Source organism: Mastacembelus armatus, chromosome 6, assembly GCF_900324485.2.
Source record: "Mastacembelus armatus chromosome 6, fMasArm1.2, whole genome shotgun sequence".
Taxonomy (NCBI): domain Eukaryota; kingdom Metazoa; phylum Chordata; class Actinopteri; order Synbranchiformes; family Mastacembelidae; genus Mastacembelus; species Mastacembelus armatus.
Window position 1 is genome coordinate 19,603,474 of NC_046638.1, and position 21,362 is coordinate 19,624,835.

The 21,362-nt window shown below is 40.5% G+C and overlaps 1 protein-coding gene across 5 annotated transcripts in view; it reads right to left on the reverse strand.

The window, feature by feature from the left end:
* srgap1a (SLIT-ROBO Rho GTPase activating protein 1a) overlaps window positions 1–21,362 on the reverse strand; it is a 79,392-nt gene that overhangs the window by 26,778 nt on the left and 31,252 nt on the right. For all 5 annotated transcript variants that reach the window (XM_026310983.2, XM_026310984.2, XM_026310986.1 and 2 more), the window contains exons 3-8: window positions 18,006–18,168; window positions 11,698–11,760; window positions 7,042–7,221; window positions 6,096–6,224; window positions 4,387–4,608; window positions 3,699–3,800 (exon numbers count right to left, since the gene is read on the reverse strand). In XM_026310983.2, the coding sequence (XP_026166768.1) occupies window positions 3,699–3,800; window positions 4,387–4,608; window positions 6,096–6,224; window positions 7,042–7,221; window positions 11,698–11,760; window positions 18,006–18,168 (859 nt within the window). The remainder of the gene's footprint in view (window positions 1–3,698; window positions 3,801–4,386; window positions 4,609–6,095; window positions 6,225–7,041; window positions 7,222–11,697; window positions 11,761–18,005; window positions 18,169–21,362) is intronic.

The following is a 21,362-nucleotide window of genomic DNA, read 5'->3' on the forward strand; positions in this document are numbered from 1 at the left end:
ATAACAAGGAAATGGGGGATTATAAGATCATAAGACTTCACAAAAATGTCATCCTGTCTTGTGGCAACAGCTGCTGGTTGACATTTGGTGATCAAAAGAGAGTTTGTGCTGTACTAAAATAAAACATAACCGGCTAGCTTGAAAAGAAATGGAAGATGTAGTGAAATCCATGGCAGGTTCCTAAAATAAGTAATTTACTATACCATAAAGACATTTTCAGTACATTTGATCTAATGCTCAAGGTCTGAGGCAGTCTCATGCTGGGCGGCCGCTGTGGAGGCAGGAGGCCTAGCTGTCATCATGAAAACAGGAACCATGCATGCGAGAGAATCACTCCCAGTAAAAAAAAAAAAAAAAAAAAAAAAAAAACTGTTGAGTTTATACATTATTCAGCAGACGAATAGTTACCAGTGTTCACTGCTGGGTTCAATTACAACAGAGCTCTTACAGAGACTGAGTGGATATGCCCATTAGTCCCTGCAGCTGCACAACTGACCTGGAGAAAGTCCTAGGGACTGAGTAAAGCTTGATTAGAACTATGACTCAGGTGTTTTTAGTTTTTGTGTTTTTGGAGTGTTGTCAGTGCACTGACATGAGGAACTAAGTGTCAGCCAGCATTATTTTTGGTAGAAAATAAATTCCGACAAAATCCAAAATAAGTCCACTATCCACTTTAAAATCAATGTTATTCTGTAAAGTAGCAGTATAACATTACCAAGTTATTTCAACATCTACCATCACATCTAAAAAAGGAGATTACTACACAAAAGAAAACACTGCCTGTGAAGGAGATGGTACTAAATTGCCATCCTTCACGGCCTCTTTAGTGAAATGCCTTGAGAACAAGCTTTGTGCATCTGGTAAGCAAACGAAAAAAAGTGGAAGTAGAAAATCTCTACTAGTCTGTGGATGGATCTGTTAAGACAAAAGCAAATGATGTGGTCTGAATGGTCAGATTATTAAACCTGAAAAAGAAATAAACCACACTGACTAAGGAGCTTAAATGAATAACGAGAGCAGACTTTTTTTTAATGAAGAAATTTTCAACTATAATTTCTGCTGCACAGGCCAACGGCACAGTAAGAGAGTCGGTCTTCCTTCCCACGTCCCACCCCACCCACCACTGATGCAGAGTAAATTATTCAGCAATATTTTCTTTCACCATTTTATGGGAGTCAAAGAGGTTTGAGGAAACAGCTGCACTTCTGCACAGCTTTTCCTGGCTAGATAAAGACGGACCTTTTCTGTCTTTGACAGTCGTGCATCTAGGTCATCACAACACTTTAAAAGTTCGTTTTTCAAGGATGTGTCTGGCACACTGTGCCCAGGAAGAGAGGCCATCTGGTGAACCTAACACAAGGCAGCAGCACCCTCCAATTCAGACCCACCAGGACATCCGCATCAGAGACACAGGCGGGCAAGGACACGAAGCAACTAGGGCTTGTTATCATACCCACAGACACAAACACCCACACACGAGTGTGTGAAATACTGTACACACTGCATGCTGTGTGAACTCTGATGACACCAAAAGGACCCACACTGGTGTGCCTACCGACCATAAAACAACACATTTTGGATGATATTTAATTTAAAAATAACAATGAGTCAGATTATAAAAAAGTCACAGCACTCTCCTTTGGCTTGTCTATATGAAATTAAAAATTGGTTCTCCAAAAATCTCATCTCCCAATGAAAGTGAGATCAGGATTCTTTTTGACAAAGGCCCTAAACAAGAACTTATGGATGTGACAGAGATCTCAAATTGGATAAACAGATTAACTGTGTAGTGAAATCATGCTTTTTCATTTGCATATTCAATACCATTATCTTTTTTGTCCTGTTCTGATCTAGAAATAGCTCTTTGTTACCTGCAGATCAGACTATTTTAACAGGGGTTAACCTCTCCTCTCCTCTCCTCTCCTCTGAGGCTGCTTGCTTACAACTGTTTTTAGATCCCTTCATTTGCTTCCTGTGCAGTACAGTCCACTTTAAGCTGCTTCTATTTGTTTTGTTTTTTTTTAATTCTCCTAATTCTTTGGTTTCCTCATATTTATCAGAGGTCCTAGCTCTCCTTCAATCAGTCAGGCCTCTTTAGGCAGTTACTCCAAGCCTCACAGATGCCCCTTGGCTCTGACATTGTGGAACTTTCTCAACCAGAGATTTAGCTGTCTTTAAACTGAAACTTAAAACTGACCTATTTAACTTTTAGGAGTTGATTTTATACTGCTGACACTGATATTTTTACTGTCATTTATCTGTATCTCTTTTTTAAAACTTGTTTTGATATTATTATTTAGCACTTTGTTCTTTGGTTATGTACTCAATAAATACATTTTGAGAATTTAGCAGTATTTGGCATTTTACAAATGACAAATACTTAAATCGGCCTGATTTTAATACAGTGTATTTCTGCATTTTTTTCAGCGCCACATTGATTTTAGGTATTTGAAGCAGAGTCATTTCAACAGGATTCCAAGTTCCCAGAAGAAATGATGCATGCAAGTGCTGAAATGCAGCATTTCTGTTCTGAATTTACTTTCATTGGGTGCCAAATACTCTTACTTTGAATGTTATTGTGAAACAGAGACAGAAAAACCAATGTGTCTGTCACTGAGGTTACTGCTGATAGTCACTCTTAATGGGTCCACAAAACAAGATATTTTCTGCATTTTTTATTGGCAGATAAAATACTGCAAAGAATAACTTAAGTGTTATAATGGAAAATGCATCATGTGCATTTGATGCAAATTAATGAAAACAAAAAGTTGTTTTTTTTTTAATCCCCGTAAACAGAGACACCATTTCCTCTCTAGGTGTATTTCTGCTCAGGGAGTGTTTGCTGCCACCAGAATTCAGGGAACTGTAGTATTAATAATAACCACAATCACTCATTTATGAGGTTTGGAAATCTTACGTATGACAACTAAACAACAAACAATTAATTGATTAAAAAAAAAAAAAAAAAAACTGGGAATAATTTTCTGACCATCTCTGATAGTTACAACAATCAAATGAACCCCAAAATTTTGCTTCCCCCAGATGTAGAGCCTGCTTTATGGGATGGTGTGGGAACAAGAAAGACACCTTGGAGTCAAAGCTGACAACATACTAGACTGGAAATGCAGCATAAAGACTGCATTAGAGTAACTGACACGAACAACAAACTGATTAGGAACGCTGGCTCTGTGCTAAAGAATTCTTGTGGACAGGAATTTGTTTCAGATTAAAACAAAACAGCCAGAAAAGTAGAGATGCATCTCCAATGCCAAAATAATACAGTACAGGACAGGTTTGTGCAAATAAAAGTAAGAGTGAGAGCAAAAAGGGAAGCTTCGCAGAGAAGGTTTGAAGGCTACCTGCAAGGCATGGAAAACACAGAGTGTGTGTGTGTATGAAACAAAAGGTTTGGTTCTGCAGACATCATCAGCAGCTCTTCCCTGTCTCACCTTGGTTGACTTCTGCCTGAAGTTAACTTTCCTTAGTAGCTTTATTACTCTGCAACTGTGAGCAACATCTTGCAACCAACAGACAGCAGCATAACAAAACTCCTGTATCCCTGGCAGACAACAAAACTGCAGCAGCAAAGAATAATGATGTTTTGATATATCTAAAGCTCCATTTAAGACATATAACTGGATAGTGAATTTTAATTTGAAATGTTGTTACTGGTTTTATTTCATTTTACACTATTTTACCTCTTCATTCTCAATCTTGAGAGTAGCCAGACGAGACTGCAGCTGCTGGAACCTCAGGATGAGCTCTCCATTCACCGACGGCTGCACTGAGATCTGACACACCTAGAAAAGACGAAAGACCGTCCATGGTTTTACAACCTACTGAAGGAACGAAGAAACTACATAAAGCTCTGTTTAAACAAGATGCAAGCATCTAAATTATTTCTCAATTGCAGGGAAAACCACAGTGGCTATTGCTGAACTGATACAGATATCCGTACAACAACAGCTACTACACAGACATTATATCAGCACTGGCAGTACCAACCAAACTCTTAACACATGTTGAGTTGCATGGCTGCAGGGGGAGGCATAACACATGACTTGTCAATTTCAGTGCCTCATAAAACCTGATCAGGCAGCCGAGATGCAGTAAAATGCTGCTGCCTCATTAAGTCACAGACTTTTTAATTAACTCCAAATTCCCTTCCATTTTGTTTAGAGAATTTGCATTGCAGTAAAAAGATGACTTGGAAACAAAACTAAATTATAGAATTTATTTTGTCAGGTCAACACAGGTCTGTCAATTTTTAGTGTCATTCCACTTTTACCATCCATTAATTTACTTTTAAACAGTAAAAAAATGCACAGTTTATATTATGAATGAATGAATGTCATCACTGCTAGTACTGCTAACTGAGCTCTGTACCTCGTCTCCCATGTGAGACTGGAACTCAAATTTTGCAGGTGGGCAGAAGGCTGTAGGGTACATTTCCATGAACCTCTGTCGGTCACTTCGGGGGTCAAGACTGTCCACAGCATTTTCAATAATATCAAGACCCTCATGGCGCGATGTCTCGAGGTTATATTCAGCTGACAGGTATGTCCGCAGGGCTCGATTCAGACTTGCATGGTATCCCAAATCACAACACTGGATGGAAAGAAACAGGATGAAGATCAGATATGGCTTAGTGATGGTTGACAAACAGGAAGATGAGTACTTATAAATGAATTAAGTTAGTGAAAAACAAACTTGCAAGAACTCAAGACACTGCTGAGAAGTAGGAAAAGTAATGACTCAAAATCTTTGTTCTTAAAGAAAATCCATCCATATGAACCATATTCATGTACACATCCATAAACAAAACTAATATAAAACACCACTGGACAGAAACCTACTAACAAGAACACAAATGACCTCACAGGTCTTACATTATACTGCAGTAACACAGTAGTAAAATATGAACACAGCAGAAACCAGAAACCAAATTCAACACAGTCAAATGGTCCAATATATGATCAAAAATGTATAGACAGACCCTTAAATGAGTCAAAGTACACTAAACAGTCTGAAGCCAGCAGTGTTGCACAAACTTAAATGTTACATTCAATCTCAAATGCCAATTTCTAATAACTATATACAGAAACCTGACATGGTCTGAATGATACCCCTGGAAGACAATACACCTTGTTTTGGACTATAAAATGTCTCCATCAATAAATAAATATGTGCAAGTCTTCACACACAGCTCAGGCAGTGCAGTGCATCTCTCACACACACGCACACGCGCGCGCGCGCACACACACACACACACACACACACACACACACACACACACACACACACACACACACACACACACACACACCCTGGTGGGATGTGAAGACTTGTGAGCAAAGCAAGGAGAGGGGTAATTTCAGCGCACAGCATGCCACTGAATAGAGGTTGCATTTCTCTCTCCCTTTAGTCTTCTTTGGAATTTAAAACCCCGCACACTGACTAAAAACCCAGCTATCTCCTGTTTCCTTAGAAAGTTTAATTATCTAACAAAATAATTCAGGTGAGACATTGTGTGAATGAATCGTGTTTATGACAGGGTAGCAAAAGGATCACAGAGATATGCTGTAGTGTGTAGAGTGATGACCCACAGCCAGACTAGACTCAGAACCATTCACATGTTTCTTTCAGACAGTCTGAACGATGTGGAGAAACTTCTGAACACTGACAGACACACTTTCAGGAATTTAAATGATAATTTAGAGAATTTAAGTACAAAATAGATTTTTTTTTTTAAATCACAAAAGTTAATAAGCTGCTTTAATTCTGTCCTGCCCTGTAATTGCTATCCCACAGTGTTTTAACATCTCTTTTATATCAGACACAGCTGCTAAAGTCATCAGTCTCTCCTCTGATTGCGATTTGAAATCAAAAAGGTTGGTTAAAAATAACCCTGAATAGGAATTGTTCTTCTGCGTGAGGAGCACAAAGAACCATAACAAAATCTACTTCTTCCACAGATAAAAGAGAAAGTAATAAGCAAAAACATTTCCCTTTCTCATTGGAGAAAAACAAGCCTGTGCTAAGGATGAAGTCATTTCCAGAAGAAGGCTGACAAAAGCATGTGGTTTTTTACTCACATCAATTAAATCTGACAAGTCGTGGATGTAATATTTGAAAACAGAGGAGTTTGTCGCTTCCAGTGTCAGCAGGTACTCATTCCGCGCTTTGATCGACTTCAGCTTGTTCTCCGAGTACTTGGCTTGACGCTGATGAGAGAATTGGAGGCAAGAAAAGAAACAGACAACAGAACAAGCCAGAGAGGATGAATTTAGTGAGTCAAGAATGCCTTTTTAGACAAGTGACTGTGCTTTTATCTCTCTGCATGCCTTGCACATAACAGAGGTGAGACTGGCTTACTGGGAAAAAAAAACTGTTTTAGTAGACGTTAGAGGAGAAATAAGTTAAATTCCATTCAATTTGGGGGAAAAAAGTGGAACAGAATTTAAAAAAACACTAAACTAAAAACAGCCTGTGTCCTTCAGATCAACTTGGATACCTCAGACTGAGCCATGTCTTTATTCTACACTTCCTCTCAACCCACAAACAGAAGCCTGTTAGTCACCATCCAGTGACCAATGGGCTCTGACTCACACATGACCAAACGATCCATATTTTAACACTTCCCAAATGCATTTCAGGAAGAGTCCTGCTAAAAAAAAATATTCCACTGCCTTGGACCTTAATTGTTGTCACAGGAATTTAACAGAAAACAGACCTGTTATGAGAAAACAGCTCGTTTGGCTGCAACAACGCTTACAGTAAGTTTTTCTTTACTCGGGATAGTGAAACCTCAGAGAAAAAGCCAAACTGTAGCCCAAACAAACAGGTTTTTTGTTATTGTATCTAATTTTAAAGTAAACCTGAGATGCTTAAAATCCTAAATAAAAGTTTTGCTGTGTTGAAACTACTCAAAGACACATAATGGTAAGTAAATTAGGTGACTGCTAACTCCATTTAAGTTTAAATGCAATTGTTACAAATTGGATTAAAGTGGTCAAGGAATGTGAACTTGTGTTGTTCTACCTTTTCTTTCATCTTCTCAATCTTCTTCACAGAGCTCCGCTTTGGGTATTTGTCCTCCATTCGCATGTTGAAGACAGGGTCAGCTCTGCCAATCTGCTTCTCCTCCTGCTTCTCTGCCTCTTTCAGCTTGCTCTCAGCATTGATGCTTTCTGAGTGGTACATGTGGTAAGTCTTCATCACCTGGAGACAGACAGAAGTGACAAACTAAAACATAAAGAATCATTAAGTCTACCCTGAAGTGGTTCAGTCTTATTAAAGACATGCTTTCGAAGTTTTAGGTCAGTTTCTCTGAGGTCAGAGGTCAAAATAATCAAGCTGTGTACTCACACCTAAGGCTTCCATAGTTTGACCTGCTTGTTTGTCACAAAGCAAGTCAAATCTCACAGCGACACATTGTGTCTCTCCCTAAACCACAAAACCAAAGACAGATTCTCTGCAGCCGTTTCATATGAGGCACTCACACAACTGTAACAAATCACTGCAGCTACATTTTACGTGTTTCTTTTATTGCTGTGTTTGAAAAAAAAAAAAAAGACATATAATACAAAACAATACCTTCACTTTAAAATTAGGTTATTAGAGGTTATTGACAATTCAGTTTTTGACCTCAATGGCAATTCAATGCAGATATTTTGAATTCATTTTATTTAAAATTATATTAAAATTCTGCTTAGTTAGTCACAAAGAGTCCATGCCCCAAAGAGATTTTACTTTTTTGCATTTATTATCCTATTTTTTTATGTTCATGTGTCATTTTGCTTTAAAACAACAGAAAGGAAGGAACAGGAAGTAGCTCCTCGGTGGCAAAGCACCTGGGGTGGATGAGATCCGTCCCGAGTACCTCAAGTCTCTGGATGTTGTTGGGCTGTCATGGCTGACACGCCTGTGCAACATCGCGTGGCGTTCGGGGACAGTACCCCTGGATTGGCAGACCGGGGTGGTGGTTCCTCTTTTTAAGAAGGGGGACCGGAGGGTGTGTTCCAACTATAGAGGGATCACACTCCTCAGCCTCCCGGGGAAGGTCTATGCCAGGGTGCTGGAGAGGAGGATCCAGCCGGTGGTCGAACCTCGGATTCAGGAGGAACAATGCGGTTTCCGTCCTGGGCGTGGAACACTGGACCAGCTCTACACACTCTCGAGGGTGCTCGAGGGTTCATGGGAGTTTGCCCAACCAGTCCACATGTGTTTTGTGGACTTGGAGAAGGCATTCGACCGGGTCCCTCGTGACATCCTGTGGGAGGTGCTCCAGGAGTATGGGGTCCGGGGCTCTTTGCTGGGGGCTATCCGGTCTCTGTACAAACGGAGCAGGAGCTTGGTTCGCATTGCCGGTAGTAAGTCAGACCTGTTCCCAGTACACGTTGGACTCCGGCAGGGCTGCCCTTTGCCACCGGTTCTGTTCATTACTTTTATGGACAGAATTTCTAGGCGCAGCCAGGGGCCGGAGGGAGTCCAGTGCGGGGACCACAGGATTTCATCTCTGCTTTTTGCAGATGATGTTGTCCTGTTGGCTCCATCGAGCCAGGATCTCCAGTGTTCGCTGGGGCGGTTTGCAACCGAGTGTGAAGCGGCTGGGATGAGAATCAGCACCTCCAAGTCCGAGGCCATGGTACTCAACCGGAAAAAGGTGGTTTGCCATCTCCAGGCCAGGGGAGAGATCCTGCCTCAAGTGGAGGAGTTTAAGTATCTCGGGGTCTTGTTCACGAGTGAGGGAAGGACGGAACGTGAGATTGACAGACGGATCGGGGCATCGGCAGCAGTAATGCGGTCGGTGTACCGGTCCGTTGTGGTGAAGAAGGAGCTGAGCCGGAAGGCGAAGCTCTCGATTTACCGGTCAATCTACGTTCCTACTCTCACCTATGGTCATGAGCTTTGGGTCATGACCGAAAGAACGAGATCGCGGATACAAGCGGCTGAAATGAGCTTCCTCCGCAAGGTGGCCGGGCGCTCCCTTAGAGATAGGGTGAGGAGCTCGGTCACCCGGAAGGAGCTCGGAGTAGAGCCGCTGCTCCTCCACATCGAGAGGAGTCAGTTGAGGTGGCTCTGGCATCTGTTTCGGATGCCTCCTGGGCGCCTTCCGGGGGAGGTGTTCCGGGCATGTCCCACCGGGAGGAGGCCCCGGGGAAGACCCAGGACACGCTGGAGGGTCTATGTCTCCCGGCTGGCCTGGGAACGCCTCGGTGTCCCCCCGGAAGAGCTGGAGGAAGTGTCCAGGGAGAAGGAAGTCTGGGTATCCCTGACTCGGCTACTGCCCCTGCAACCCGGCCCCGGATAAGCGGTAGAAAATGGATGGATGGATGGACAACAGGAAGCCTTCATTTGTAATCTACTGGCTTTACATATTTAACAATTTTATCCATATACCATATGATTTTATTTTTTTTACTGACTTAACTCTTATTGTGATGACTATAAAGGGTTATAAGTGCCCCCCTCCCTCGTGTCATCACACTGCAGCTATTTACAGCTTTATGTAAGATGTGCTACCTTGATAGGGGCTGGTTAATTAGCATGACTTCTTATGGTTTGAGTCACCATCGCTAGAAGAGTTTAGAGTGTAAGAGTATGACTGAGTATGACTCACACATACTCCATGGATCCATTAAGCGGTGACTCAGTCATTACATAGCAGGTAAACAATGAAACACAAACAATTTAGTTCTTCAGTGGTTGAGAAATCTGAGCTATAAGTCTAATGAACAGTCGAGGCAATCTGTCAGCAGGTTCTTAGGACAGTGCAGCTAAACCACTATTTTTCTTTACTTGCTTGTTTAGAAATGTTTTGCTTGTTTGGCATTATCCTGTTAAAAATGTGCAAATAAACTATATGGTGTGAATCCCAATTATGTTTAAGTTTAATAGCATGAATGAGGTCCTCCAGAAAGATAAAAGGCCTCAGCTTCATGGCAACTGGCCAAATGTACTGTACTGAGAACAAGGGCAGAAAATACATTTAAATGCCGAGGAGAAAGCTGCAATATAGAGCACCAGTGGTTTAACCTGAAATGAACCACATCCAGCAAATTACAGCTGCACGACCTGTGTATCAACACACTGTCTGCACAAAACCTCAACATCACTACAAATAGAGACTCACCCATCTCAAAATCTAAACATCTTCAACCCAAGCTGAGTTATTTCTGATTGAGTGGAACAACCCAAGGAAGCCTGAGTTGTCTGGAGCCCTTTGCCTTTGGTGGGGTTTGGCCTAACTGGAACCAGTTTGGAGATGGGTGACTGACCTTGGGCTCTGTACTCCTCACTTACCATTCAGGAGTCTGCCACTGCTCTGTTTACTTTGGTGCTTCTTTTAGAGCAATATATTTAGACACAGTGCAGACTTGTTATTTCATTGGTAGAGGCCGACATCAGGATTGTGGTTGCCTGATGCAATAGCTACCCAGTGTGCGTATGTGTGTATCCTTACCAAGGGGCTAAACCAGGTCAGATCTGGAGTGTGGACTGTGGTTTGAGTGACACACATTCAGTTTGCAGTAACACGTTGTTTTGTTTGGAACAGCACTCCTCTATAGTGAGTAACTGCAGACTCTACAAGCAAAAGGAATTGCTTTTCACTGCACCCCTTGGGAAGGACAGCTGCACACATCTCCTTCTGTGTACATCCCAGGCTACCATGACAATAGACAGTGATGCTAACACAATGTTATAAACAGTTAATGAGAAATTGTATGATTGACTCATGACACAAAAACACAGATCGAGGCTGAATTTAGTTTTTTTTCCCCCGTCTAATACTTATTCTGACACCATACTGCCTGTTTAGTATTTGTCATCACTGATACCTGTGAGTGACCTAAAGCAGCTTGCATGACACTACAAACAGCAATCATATATAAACATGGTAATATGAGTTAGTCATCAGGCAATAAAATAAAAGCTTGATTCCAGGTATTTGATGGTCTGATGAAATGTTAGTAAGGACAAGAGAAAAAAATATTCTGCATTAAAAATATTTTATATTTTCTATATTAAACATATTCTATAAATGTTCAAAGGTCTAAAGCCACTACCACACTATCATTTCTAACAATATATATGGAGAGTGTCTCTGTGAACTAGGGGTCTAAGGAACACACAGTATAATGTAATCATGTAGGCTTTTTAGATTCCAACTGGGAGCAAAATTGCTTCATGGCATCTATTTTGCTCTCTCCCCACGTTTTCTGCCCACTGTCAACTAATATAATCTTCAAAAGAAAAAATAAATGGTAAAACTTTTGCTTCACTACTTGGCTCCATCACCCTAGTGTGGCTTTGCATGAATTTGTTTTTAAGAGCAAGAAAACACAACTGATAAGAGCCATTAAAAACAGGGAGAATGGACTTTAATGAGTCAAGTAAACATACAGTGCATACTTTGCAGTTTGAATAGCCAGTTCATGAGGGAACAAAGGATTGTGTTTCATGTTTTTATGCTGCAAGAGACCTCTAAAGTTTGAGCAGCCACTTTGGTAGAAGTCTACTGATTTGGATATGTAACACAGGATCCCTCAGGCATCTCTGAGCTACAGGGTTAAAGAGATCCAGTTGCTGTCAAATAGTTCACTTAGTGGTATAAACCAGTCACAACCACAGTGAAGACCAAAAACATGAGGTCATTATTAAAAGAAACAAAAGAGGGAATTAATTTCTACTTACGGTGTATAGCTCATTTAGGACCTTCATTAAGTCTTCTTGGAGCTGAAAGGCTATTTCCTTGCTCTGAAAAGAAGACAGAAGAAAAACAGTAAGACCAATTTAGCAGATCACTAATTCAACACAATGAAACTGAAATGTAAAAAAAATATTAAGAGTGTATATATGTGGTGAACAGCACCTAGACACTGGCCACTGTTTCTGTTTCAGATAGAAGAAACATTAATGAACTGTTTTGGGGTTTCTGGGTCAGAGTAATATCAGTGCCACTACAACTTTCCCACACAAACTCATTGAACACAGCCTGAGTTTCATTGTCCACATGCTCAACACATTATCTGGCTTCTACGCCTGAATGTGAAAGATTTTTCCTAAATATGTTAACTCAATCAGCTGTGCCACACGGCTGACTCAGTAATATTATCACACACATGCCCACATTAATGCATCTTATGATTGAGGGGATACAGTTTAACAGTGATACTGTGATGGATTTAGTGGGGCTTTTACTATTAATTTACCTGTAGAGGTCCCATATTTCCTTCACATTCAGCCATATACTATATCATGTGCTTATGAGGTTATGAGTCATAACAATGAATTTCTCATCTCTCCATTACAGTCGACACTGCTACCTGGATGATGTTACAGCCCTGGCCCACATTACAGGTCTTTCCCTAACCCAATTATCCTCAGACAAATCTCATTCTGGGAGCCTGAGAGGGCACTGAACCACCTAGTATAGTGATACAGACAAGTGATATACTTTTGCAGATTTTTTTTATTGGGCCATGATGGTCAAAAATAAACAACTGTAACTGTACAACAACTGTAGTCAGTCATCACTAAAGTTACCAGTAGTATCATTTTGAATCACTGTTTTTGTAAGAGGGTCTCAGTTTTGTTTGCTGAATGCACATTATATATTCCTGCTGTTGTTCGACACTATTGTGATAAAAGCCAGGGAGAAGTGGTGGTAACACACCAAACAAAGCAGCAAGAAACTGTCATAGCATTTCAGTGTGTATGTCAGACATTAAGAAACTATGCAATTTATCAGGAATCAATGAATGTAACTAGAACTTGTTTGTTTGTTAACCCAAATACCCAAAGTTTATTGTTTACAGAGTGTTAAATGACTGACAGTTGAGAAAATGTATCCATCCATCCAGCTATACCACTTATCCTGAAGAGGGTCATAGGGGTCACCTGGGAATATCAGCCAATCCCTGCTGACACTGGGCACAAGCCAGGGTTCACCCAGGACAGATCCCCAATTTATCACAGAGCTGACAGTGGCAGATTGACATTCACATCTACACGCAATTTAAACTTAACCTAACAGCCAGAGTACCTGGAGAAAAGCTACACATGCATGGAGAGAACATGCAGACTAAGACAAAATGGCACCCATCAACCAGGACGTTCAAACACAGAACCATGAACCATGCTGCTATTAGAAAATATTATGCTAACACTGTTAGTAGCTTTTTAGACCCGTGTTTTTGTAATAACTGCACTTTCTCGCAAAGTGAATTTGGTAGCAGTCAATCTGCTGGTATTAATAGCAGGGTGAAGTAAACCAAGAACACACCAGATCCAAATAATTACAGTGTCAAAATGTATTTTTGCCATTTTGCATTTACATATGATGTTTGCAGGAATGTGCTAACACAAAATACCATTTACACAATTTATAGGATGTATATAGGATTTCCTGACTTGAGATGAGACACACATGTCCTTATGTAAGAATATCTATCTAAGTGCCAATTCTCACCTCTAAACACACACCAACACACCAAAATAGAAGTAATATTAACAAAACAAACTCTTGGGCTTCATAAGTCTCTTATAGGTAAAGCCGCAGGACGTCCAAGCATGTAAATAGACAGTAAAGCAGATTAGATGTTTGGTCACTGTCTGCCAAGCTAGTGTCTGAAATTAGAGTGTAGTGCTGGGTAACGTGGCCGATTGGGAGCATTTTTCTGCCACCTGGTCTGTCAGTTCACTTATTTGTAGCTCTTACTTAATCAGAAGACAGCAGTCACTAAGCCTGGATAACCAGAGCTTTGGAAGCACTAAACTTGGCAAGTGGTAAACACATGCATGTTTAAAAATTGACTATATTTAAAAAAAATGGCTTGTGTTTTAGGTAAATTAAGGAATGATCAGGTCTTTAATGTTGTAGCAGGTCATGAAAATAATGACAGCACTATCTTTTAAGTAGTCAATTAATTGCCAATCAAATGGTCCCTATCAAAAGGATCATAAAGACACAGGCCTTGTCCTGTGGGAAAATTCATTAACAACTGTCAGTTCAGAGGACAGAACCTTTGACTATCTGTCAGATCTAACAGTCATCAACTCTTCTCCAATGGGAAGCTGGAAAAAGATCCAGAGCTCAATGAAAAGCCTTCTGGGGAATCACCTGAGCTGTGAGGGTGTGCGTGAGAGAGGCACAGACAAATGACAGTAAAGGCTCAACTGCATTCTTCAGAAAAGCTACACCAAACATACATTTTTTTACTAAGAAATTAAACTACTACTACTTTCAAAGTGTCACTATATGGAACACACACATACCTCACATTACAAGCAATAATGGGTTCTCACTAAATGCTGTGTTGTGTAACAGATGTCACTGACTTAATCTGTACAACATATCCCCTTTTATTTTAAAGGAATCTCAGTTGGGGGTTTCCAATTTAGTCTAATTCATTGAAAATGTTCCTATAAATGGGTTTCCCCTTTTAAGCTCATACATCTGTATTTCAACCACACTAGAAAGATGAAACAACCCTTGAGAGGAGAAAACCAAGTCAGTCTTTGGGGAGTGGTGGGTTTCATATTGCGACTAACATTAATCATCGTACAGAGATGGCAGTTGTACACCCTGAGGGGCTGTGTGTGTGGCGCTCAGTCTAGATCCCAGCCTCTTGTCAGTGTAACATAGACACACAGTTGAGAACACAGCAGAAGATCTGACAGGATCAACGAGACAAGCTTTGACCAAACCAGATATGTAGTCATTTTATTTAAATGAAAAAGTTCATCATAGAAATGGTCAGTGAGCAGATTTTTTGGTTTCAACAACAGCGCACAATGATACCAAACATGGCAACCTCATTGTATCGAAAAGATACAATGGAGGCAGGGCATACAGGGCAGGGCATGTGTAGCCTCCCTATGACAGACTATCATCATGTGTCATGTGAAAAGGTTAAACATAAAATAAACACTACACCTCACATGCTTTCCCTGTGAAACAGTCCAAAATTACCTAAGGCGTTGTGAAATACACCTTGTAGGTACAATAACAGAAAGTGACTGAGTCAATTGTATCAATAATCAAAACTAAATACATGTGATAAGATCTGCCCAAGAACAAAGAAAGAAAGGGAAGTTCGTTTGTATTCAAACAAACAAAAAACACCAAAATATAGTGACTGTAGTTGCTTTAAAAGGTGACCACAATGCAGCACAGAAATAATAAATGCACATGCCAGAAGGCAAACAGGTCAACTACAGGATGTTGATAAAGGCCTCAGGTCAACTCTTCTGTCCTCCTCTGCTGTTCCACCCCACAGCATGAGACCAGAACATACAAGGAAATAAAAACGCAAGTCTTTGATGTGCTGGAAAGATGACAACAGTTCAGCTGTCTTCTCAAAACGCACAGAGCTCAACATGGGGGACTTCTCTTTAGTTTGTGCCTGTTACTGAAGCTCTGCTGAGATCAAAGGCTCAGGGAAGCTTTAATTAGAGGGTGAGCTGTGTCTCAGGTCTCCTGTGAACTGGGACCTCCCACTAGGCTGCTGTTTGTGTACACAATGTCACCTGGATCCAGTGAAAAGCTGCATTACTAACTTTAAACAGGCAACTATTACACACTGTGGTTGGATATTGCAGATTCCACAGCAATAGTGACGCAGCTGAAGCAATGATAGGGCTAGTGTGGCGGTACACCATCCGAGCAAATTGTGAGGTTTACACAAAATGTCTTTAAAGTTCCAATAAAACTGTAAATCAGCATTGGAGGCAGTCTATCATTATGATCAAAGTGTGTTGAGTCAGTTGAGGCAAAGAGAGTAAAATGTGAAAAATGATTGCTTCACAACTGTCCGCATTAGTAGAACCAAAAGTCTTTAAACCCTGTCAAAAGGAAATAACTCCTGCAGCTTCCTGTTTGTGTGTTGGGGGTGAATATTTTAAGACCACGCCCCATACAATCAGATCCACAACACACACAAGAATCGAGAGGTATTAATTACTTTGCAAACAAATAAATAAGCTTCAATTTCACTTTTTGAATCAGAACGTTAGGTGTTCAGGGTTTGCAGTAAAGTGCATGAAAAAAAAGAAACAGTAAAAGTTGTGCAAGCTAAACTGATACACATTCACCCCTCTGAAGAAAAGCCACTTTATAATTTAGGCACTGCGGTGAGCTCATGTGACTCCTGCAGCATAGGAGCTCATAATCTGTTAGGGAGTTGTCGTCTTTGTGGTGGAAAAGGCAAGCAGGGCCCAGTTTCAGTCATGAAGCCACAGTCTTCAGATGGGAGAGTGAAGCCATACTAATCTGAAACTGTGGTCACCAAGGTTCCTCTGCATTTCTCTAATTCACAAAACTAAACCACAGGAGTCCAGCAGAACTTTAATTTTATCATCAAAAGCAAAGCCGGAAAAAAACTGCATATATCCTGTATATCATGAGACTAAATATATACTACTTGGTTGTCAAATGAACGGGTTAATTGAAAGTGAAAGACTGTTTATATAACATGAGTGACAAAGGACACTGCTGCCTGATCCAACCACTATGAAAAATCTGGATTGAGTTAGTGGCAAGTTCAAATTGCTCCTTTGTTGATCAAAGAAAAGACACATTTGACCTCTTCTAGTGGAGGTCAAACATCAGTACAGTAGAAAGAAACTTAAAAAGCAAAAGCAAGGACAGCTGTAGCAGTCAAAAAGACTTCAGGGTACGTGAAGGGATGAGAAGGAAATATACAACAGCAGGCTACAATCAAATTCTGCATTGCATTGTCAGTATTGTCAGGTATTTTGAAAGAAAGTAGCTAAATCTTGCTCTAAAAGTCGCTCAGTATCAGTGATCGATGTCACTTTTTTTTTTTTCCTCTTTAGGCTGCTACCGTTAAGGGTCACCACAGCAGATGAGTTGATATGCATGATTGATTTGGCACAGGTTTTACACAGGTTTAACACAACTCTCTCATTTACTCGGGTTTGGGACCGACACTAAGACAGCATTGGCTTGTGCAACCTCAGTAGCTGAGTCTAGCGACCCTGGTCTTCCAAGGCAGTCTCCCATTCAAGTACCAGGCTGGGCCTTGCTTAGCTTCCAAGATACGACAGAGCACTCGTAGGACGGTATGGTCTTAGATACTTTTTTTTTTTTTTAAAAACTAAGGATGGAAATATCTAACTAGCTGTTTTGTTATGTATTATTATTTGAAGTTGCTATCATTAAACCAATATGCATTAAAATCTCAAATCTATCTAAAATCTAACTTTAATTTCAAAGCTTTTTTTTTATATGGACTGTTAAATTTCACCACACTATCAATAGGGATCAGTGATTGGTAATTTTAGCGAAGGCAGCTCATTCATGCCACTTTATGGCTGCTGATTGACTTTCATCATCAGGAACAAATGAAATAAATGAAATGCTGTTTCCCTCACTCACACACTGAACAAAGCCCAGGAGCCAAAGCCTCATGAGAGCAGATTTACTGAAAATATTGGCAAACTCATTAAATATACTACTTTTTTTATTTTCTGCTCTTAATTACTTTTTTATTTTGTGCCTTGCTGCTGTGACAATGTAAATTTCCTCACTGTTGGACAAATAAAGGTTCTTCTTATCTTATCTTGTCTTATAACCTTCCAATACCCTGTGCGATACCTCTCATGACTTCCTGTGTAAATTTGTTGGCTCCTATTGTTTTTTTTAAATATTTGCTCTGATTAATTGCTTTTGGATTCTAATCTCATCACAAAATGCCTACTAGCCATATTGTTTTTCCATCTTTTAACACAAAGCACCTCTATTTTTGACTACGCTGGAAAGTGACTTCAGGACTTAAGGGCTACATTGTATCTGTTGTGATTTTAGAGAAGAAAATTAAACAAAAAGAGTCAAAACTCAAATAAGGACATCACATAAGCTGCACCAATGAAGTTATTGCCTTTTATGATCAAAACGAGGATAAAGTGTGTGTTAGCAATGACATGAGAACTGAATTTAGATTTGGTGCAATCATAGTCGATGCATTTTTTGCTCTCACCTTCTTCAGTAACCTTGTGGAATCCTCGCTGATCTGCATGAACCTCATGATGACGTTGTTGAGGTAGATGTCACTCAGTGTGGCATGGTCCTTACTCTCCCTCCTCACCTGGTTCAGCAGCAGGTACCAGCAGTTGACCGGTGACAGCAGGTTCTGGTCTTTCCTAAACAGACAAGGTAAAACAGTGAGGTGTCACATGAGTTGTCAGAGATTGATGTGAAAAAATAATTCATATCCCGGTTTCTTATTTACTGCATCTTCAAAATAACAGAAAGAGGGAGCATGTGTATGAGACAGGTGATTATGTTTCTGCTACATGTGCAAATTAATAAAGTGCACACTCTTTCATAAACTTAAACCCACTCCACAGTTGGCAGTACTGCTTGGATGACATAGCAGGAATGTAGAAATACCTGCATGTGCTATGGTTTGCTGCTGTGTAGCAGAACAATTTACTGTATGGCTCGTCGACAGACAACACCTCAAGTGCACTAGGGCCTGTTAGTACAGCAATACAGGGATGTGTCATAGACATCCCCTTGGTGGTAAATGCCCCATATACAGCTGATTCTAGGCCTAAAAACACTGCATATGTTACAAGGACTGTGCAATTGAGTTAAAAATACTTTGTATGAGTGATTTTTCTAGGGCAGACTGCTTTGCAATACTTCGAGCCAAGCTGACTTCCTACAATCAGGAAAGTGTGCGCCACAGACTTTAAATACATGAAGTGGAATGTAGCTAGAGAAACTATGGTTGTATATTAAGTGAAGTTTAGTAACTAGAATTATATATATATATATATATATATATATATATATATATATATATATATATATATATATATATATATATATATGTGTGTGTGTGTGTATGTATATGTGTGTGTGTGTGTGTGTGTGTGTGTGTATTTATGTGTTAGAGCTAGAGAGCCATTTCCTGTGCTGCATGCTGGCTGCTGCTTCCAAGTTAACTTCAGGACACTGTCCATGTGAGCAGGGGCCCTGCATAAGCTCTGGCCTGCAGGTTGACTTCCTCTGGGTTGATCTGTAGTATTTCTCTGCCTGCTAAACAGAAGAATAGACTACAAGTGTGTATGTCTTTTCATGTGTGGTTTGGAAAGGTTTAAGGTTGGATCTTGGGTCAAGTGTTTCAGGAACCACATGGAGACTCGCCTCTGCCCTTCCCTCACAAACTTAGTTTGCATAAACGGTAACGCTTGTCAACACACCAGATTAAACTTTGCACTTGGTAAGTGACCCAGCCCTGAACTGAGTTTTTAGCGCTGGCATATCTGCTGCATAGCAAAAATGAAGCATCTCTCCAAATGAACTGATACAAACATCCCAATCAGCTGAAATGTTCCATGAGACTCTGCAAAAACAGGAAGCAAACTGCATTTGATAAAGGCAGAGCCAAACACGCTGACGTGAAATATATCCAAGCATATACAAATCACAGCCATTTTTGAAAAACACCAGCAAAACACTGAATGAAAAAGCTGAATTTAGCTTGTTTGTGTATGAGTGTGTGTGTGTGTACGTACTAGTGCCACATGCCCAGACTGAAGGATACATTAAGGAAACACCTAGAAAAAGAGAAAATAAGCATAGAGCTCCCAGAGCTACAGCGGCTTGACTGCTGGGCAGTATCACACACTCACTCACTCATAGCAGCAACTACCATAAAGCCTTTCTGCATTATGTATCACAGCACACAGCCATGTGTGTATTTAATCATGGTTCCTTTTGCACATCCAGATGTACAATGTCCAGGTTGACAATGACATAAAGATGGAAATAGCGCATCATAAGTCTGAAATAAAAGTGTACAGAATAACTTCCTAGAGGTCAACAGCTGTCCTTGCTTTTTCTTGACCTTCCTGTCTGTGACCAGGTATTTAAAGATGAAGCTAATTTGATTGGTGATATAAAACAACTTAAGTGAAACCAGCCCATTTAAAGGATTAGCCACAGTTTTTAGTCAGCACTTGAATTATTCTTTTCCTTATGTCACCTTACCAACCAGTGAAGGACCCCTCACTATGAAAAGTTTGACAGAATTCAACACCACCAGAACTAAAGTGATATAATAAATGTACAGAAGGTGCAATTGTGTATGTCACATACTGGATAGTTAAAAGCAGCACCATTCTTTTACATACATATTATTTTCTGTATATAAGTCATTTTTAATAAGGAACACCACATGCAGGAAAGGCTCAGAATTCTTTACAAAGCAGTTAGACAGTTAAATAAAGCTTAATTGTGTCACATGGTGGCGCACCTTATTACCTTTTAGCACCTTGTATATCTGTTAACGGGCTTCCTAGCAAACCAAACTGGAGGCCTACAATAAAAAGAGGACAGTATGAGACTGTATGAATGGGATGGACACGGACCGTGACGGCAAAATAACCTCTGGGAGTTGCTTACTCCACATAATAGCAGGAAAATCTCTCAATGTCATCATTTCCCCCTCAACCAGAACAGGAACTGGGTCAGACAGACGAGGGACTCAAACACAAGTATGAAAAAAGAAACTAATGTCTAGCAGAGGGAGGGAGGAGACGAATAAAAACAGGCAACTCTCCCTATCAATGTGTGTATGCAGTATGTGTGTGTTCTTCCCATCCATCTAGTCCAAATCCTGGAGCCACTGGGTCAGTGTCAACATATTTGCACTCTGCTACAGTAGCAGGATGCCGACAACGAAGGATAATTACCACTTCAGTAGGCAGGGTATTGAAACTGGAGCCCTTATCAGCAGCAGAGGCAAAATGGCAAAGTCCTCTAGTGCCTCACTGATAACAGCTTTAATTAATGAACTGTGGTGGCAGCCTCTATATCTACAGCACAGTGAGTGACGTTCACTGCAATGTAGCCACACAGCTGCTACCAAAGCATAGTGATCACTCTAAGTTCTGGTTAGAAGACGCCTATCACATTACAGATGTTTAAAATGAAAAAGCATGCAACAGGGCAGTATGTTGTGTGGCAGTATATCATATGCAAGCTCAGCATGTTCTCCACTTTCTTTTTATCCCCAGAGATATTGACAGGAAGTTTTTAACCATGAGTTTAATTCCGGATAAAAGTAGCCTCTTTAAGATGAGCTCAGCTTTGACAATATAAATAATTCAGTGGTTCCTGTACTCACCATCTCCGTGTCCCTCCCTGAACAAACTATGCATAATACACCGCTTCGTTGCCTGTGTGTCTATTATTAGTGTGTGTTAAAGAATGGAGGAGACAGGCAAATGTTTGCCCATATTTGTTAACTTGTGTATCTGTACACACAAATGGACTAGGCAGAAAGGACTCAGTGGCTCTCCCACACACTGCTGCTGTGGGGCGG